Source organism: Myotis brandtii, unplaced genomic scaffold (genome assembly GCF_000412655.1).
Source record: "Myotis brandtii unplaced genomic scaffold, ASM41265v1 scaffold50, whole genome shotgun sequence".
NCBI classification, from domain to species: domain Eukaryota; kingdom Metazoa; phylum Chordata; class Mammalia; order Chiroptera; family Vespertilionidae; genus Myotis; species Myotis brandtii.
In genome coordinates, this window is record NW_005369061.1 from 1,680,175 (window position 1) to 1,684,290 (window position 4,116).

Consider the following 4,116-nt stretch of genomic DNA (forward strand, 5'->3'; position numbering starts at 1 on the left):
GTGGGGCTGGGTGGGAGCCCTGATTTATGATGTGCTTCATAAACCAGGAATGCCAGCCTGGGGGGCTGGGGTGGGGGTGGGGCCACCGCCTGACACTCCTCTCTCTGCAGGATGTCTGGCATGTCCTGTCAGAATCCCCTGTCCCCTGGGGACAGCCACGTTCTCCTCATGCTGCAGCCCCTCCCATTGGCGCCCGCCCGCCACCCTGGAACCCCCAGCTCTAGGATTATTGAATGAAGGCCCAGACCAGGGGGAATCCAGGCTGAAATCCTTTCTGGGATTCTCTCTTCACCAATCACCCCTCTCTTTTATTGGGCATGAGAGTGACGATAAACACCTTTGTTGTTTTTTTTCTCCCACTGCAGCAGGAGGGAACTGGATGAGACTCTCAGAAACTTCCATCTATGAACTCAAGGCTCACATGCCACTGTCCACGAGGAGAGACTTAGGACTGATACAAAGATGAACTTCCAGCCATCCTCATCTCACCTTGCCAGAGAGACAAAACTCAGAGTTCATGGCGGCGGGGAGGCCGAGGAGGGACGGAGGGGAGCTGGGGCGGCAGAGTGACCCAGGGTGCTGTCGGGTCCTGAACTCTGAAGGCCGGGCCAGTTTCGAACCTGCTGCTGTGAGTCTCGCCGGCATCCTTCTTGCTGCCGTTGCCGGCGAGAGTCCGGCTTTGCGGGCACTGAGCACGGGTCAGCCTGCCTCCCCTGGTCTGGTGGGACTGGTTTTTCCGGCTGGAGGAAGGGTCGGCGAGGAATTGGCAGGGGCAGAGGGTTTTATGTAAATACCCAGGGAGTGCTCTGGGAACCGGAGGCCGGTTTTCCCAAAGACACGCAGCGACTGGCAGCTCCCAATTAGCCTGGCCGGGTGATGTCAGTGCTGCTCCCCTGGGTGGCTGCGCCCACTCCGACTGGCCTTGGCAGGGGTCCCTGGCCATTACCTTCTCTCTTGGGTGGGAAGGGTGGCAAGGGGGGCTGCCATACGGGACAAAGTCAGGTCCCTTCCGACCATAATCCCCAACCTAGGGCCTGAACCCTGTGGTGGACCAGCCCTGGAAAGCGCCGTGAAAAACCATCCCAGACTCTACTGAAAAAGACTTTAATGTACCTAGTATTCGAGCCCTTCCCCCTAACGGTGACCGGAGAGGCTGGGGAGAGCTCCGTATGCCGGGCTGGTCCCAGAGGCGGTTGCCATGGCAACTGCTGGCAGGCCCCGCTGCCCAGGCCACCCCAACCTTGAGTTTCAATAAATACAGTGTGAAGGGGTCTGGTCACCCACCAAGCTGGGGAGACCAAGACCTGGGGTGCTAGAAAGGGCACGTTACATTATCTGTGAACTCACATACATGCACTATTAAGCACACACACCTAAGATCATATGCACACACACAACCCCCCCCCCAGACATCCTCACGTGACACACCCTCCTCACACAGACACGTACATACTATCTACACATTTTCTTCAGACACAGGATTGAGTGCACACACACATTCCTCGGATACACATGAGGCAACGTACACATGTGCCCTTCTCTCATTGTCCGGCGTGGAGCCTGGTGTCTCCTCCCGACTCAGAGGAGTGGGAACGGCTTGGGTCTTCCTGGTCTTGGCCAGACTGGACCCGGGTCTAGGGGCCTGGCGCGGTGGCGTTCGCCATGCAGTGGGTTGCGTTGGCGAAGGCCCAGGGAGGGAAGGTGTTCAGGCTGAAGATGGGGGTGCTCCAGGTGTTGATGGCCAGCATGATGACCAGCACGCCCAGGATGTTGAGCAGGAATCCCGCTCGGACCTGGTTTGCAGAGAATCAGTGTGAGTGAGCAGAGCAGCTGCTGAGCTGGGCCAGCACCCACCCCTTCGGTGTCCACAGGTGCCCAGAAGCTGTCACTAGCAAAACTCGCCCTTGGGAAGTCCTCCCTTGGGAAGTCCTCCCTTGGGAAGTCCTCCCTTGCGTCTAACCTGCAGCTCCAGGCAGTGCCCTGGCCTCTGGCTTTACTCCCAGGGCTAAGAGGGGAAAGGGAAGCTCCTCCATGAGCTTCCCTGATCCTGGGCCTGGTTCCCTCTGAGTCCATCTCCCCGCGAGTGGCTGCTTGGCACCTTGGAACCTCCCCGAAATTCCTCACCCCTTTCTCTTCCTCTCACATGGCTTGGGCCTGGCAGGGCCTAAAGATGCTCGAACGGGGGGTCATATCCCAACCTCCCTGCGCCCCCCACCCCAGACAAGGCCCATTCTCAGCTGAGAGTCTCAGGGGCTTCTTGCTACTTTGTAGTCCACCGAGATGGGAAGACGGAGCAGAAAGGGGTGCTGAGACATTGGGGCCCTGCCACTCACCATATCGGACACTTTGATTCCTCCAAAGGAGAAGACGATGGCATTGGGCGGGGTGGCCACAGGCAGCATGAAGGCCAGGGAGGCGGCCAGAGTGCAAGGGAGCATGACATAGAGAGGGTGGAGGCAGATGGCCTTCGCCTGGAGGGGGAGACAGTGGGCAGAGTTGATGGCAGTCCCTGTCCCAGAGGGAAAGGTGTGGCTCCCAATACCCCTGCTTCCCCGCTTTGAGGGACAACCCCCTTCCCCCAACACATACTCTGGGCATGAACCCACCACTTCTGCCAGAAGGTACTGGGTGACCTGGGAAGGGCCCCTTGACCTCTCTGGAGGGAATGACTGTGTGGCCCTGCCCTGTGGGGTGTGGTGAGGGGAGGGGCCCATAAAACGGATCTCAAAGGGGCCCCGGGAATCATCAAAGGCTGTGGGAAGGGGCTGGGGACGCTCCGGGGAGCAATTTTACCCCATCACCTCAGGAATGACCAGAACAGGGGCTGGGCTGGGGAGGTGGGGGAGGCCACCAGTGAGCCCCATCAAGATACTCAGGGGGTGACGTCACCAGGGGTGGGATGAGTCAGGGGCCTGGGGCCTTTGGGGCCCAAGGTAGCTGGAGAGCCCCAGGAAGCGTGGAAGCTCAGAGGTCCTCTCCCGGCAATGAGAGGAGGCGCAGACAGGTCACTGTGACCCACAGGTGGGGCCCCTGAGTCGGGGTGGACAGGAGGGATGCCTGGAGGAGGCGTGTCTGCTGGGCCAACTCACCATGGAGGCCAGGATGGGCAGGAAGAGTGTGGTGGTGGCCACGTTGCTGGTGCACTCAGTGAAGGTGGCAACCAGGATAGAGAGGATGAAGGCAATGGCGGGAGGCGACACGCTCTGCAGTGGGGTCAGCTTGTCCCCCAGCCACGCAGACAGGCGTGATTCCTGTGGGCAGAAGAGGGTGGTGTGTGAGAGGCAGGGCTGCCTGGGGTCCCGGAGTCCCCTGCTGAGGCTCTGGGAGGGTCACCTTCCTGTCCACACCTCTCTAGGTTCTTCAAAAGCAAGAGCAGCTTGGGAGGGAAGAACCAGCCAGAACCAAGGGGTCCCCTCTCCTGCTCTTGAAGAACAGTTGGGTGTGGGGAGAAGGGTCAGATGAGAAGCTAAGAAAGAGGCCAAAGGGCCTTCTTGGGAAACCTGGGGCTTGGTGGGAGTCAAGACTTCTCCGACCTCTCTCAGGAGGTCTCTGGCCAGCCTTCGCCCTCTCTCTGCCCTCTCTAGCCCAGGGCTCACACAGCAGTTCGAGGAGGGAGAGTGGGGAAGGGTCAGAGGCTGGGAGGAGGCTGACAGGCGGGTGGGGACTGTCCACAGGGTCAGAAGAGCTCCGAGGTCTTGTCCTGCCCACTGTAATGCTAGATTGTGAGCCAATGCTGCCTACCCAGCACCCAGCACCCAGCACCCAGCACCCAGCACCAGCACCCAGCACCGAGCTTGGCACAGTCAGTGAACGCTTGATGGATGAACTAACCTTGGACTTAGGAGTCCCCAGCACCAATCCCTGACCCAGGGAAGCTGCCTCCTGTCTGTGCAGCGAATGAGCTTAGTGGGAACACTGAGGCCCAGGTGTGCAGGTTCAGGGATTTCCCTCTTGGATGGAGGCTCTGAGAATGATGCCCTTGTCCCCAGAGCCTGGCTGGATGTGATTACAGCGCCCCCTGGTGGCTATAGCAGGCTCACCCTGTCAACCCGAAGCCAACTACTCTCAGGTGCTAAAGACATTATATTCTCTGTCTGGAAGGGGTGAGGGGTTGGA

At 59.6% G+C, this 4,116-nt stretch overlaps 1 protein-coding gene across 1 annotated transcript in view; it reads right to left on the reverse strand.

Annotated features, from left to right (window-relative positions):
* Positions 1-1,088: 1,088 nt before the first annotated feature.
* The window catches only part of SLC13A2 (solute carrier family 13 (sodium-dependent dicarboxylate transporter), member 2), a 33,001-nt gene continuing 29,973 nt past the window's right edge, over positions 1,089-4,116 (reverse strand). Inside the window, exon 12 of the mRNA XM_005876902.2 lies at positions 1,089-1,793. Within this exon, the coding sequence (XP_005876964.1) occupies positions 1,635-1,793 (159 nt within the window). The 3' untranslated portion in view covers positions 1,089-1,634. The remainder of the gene's footprint in view (positions 1,794-4,116) is intronic.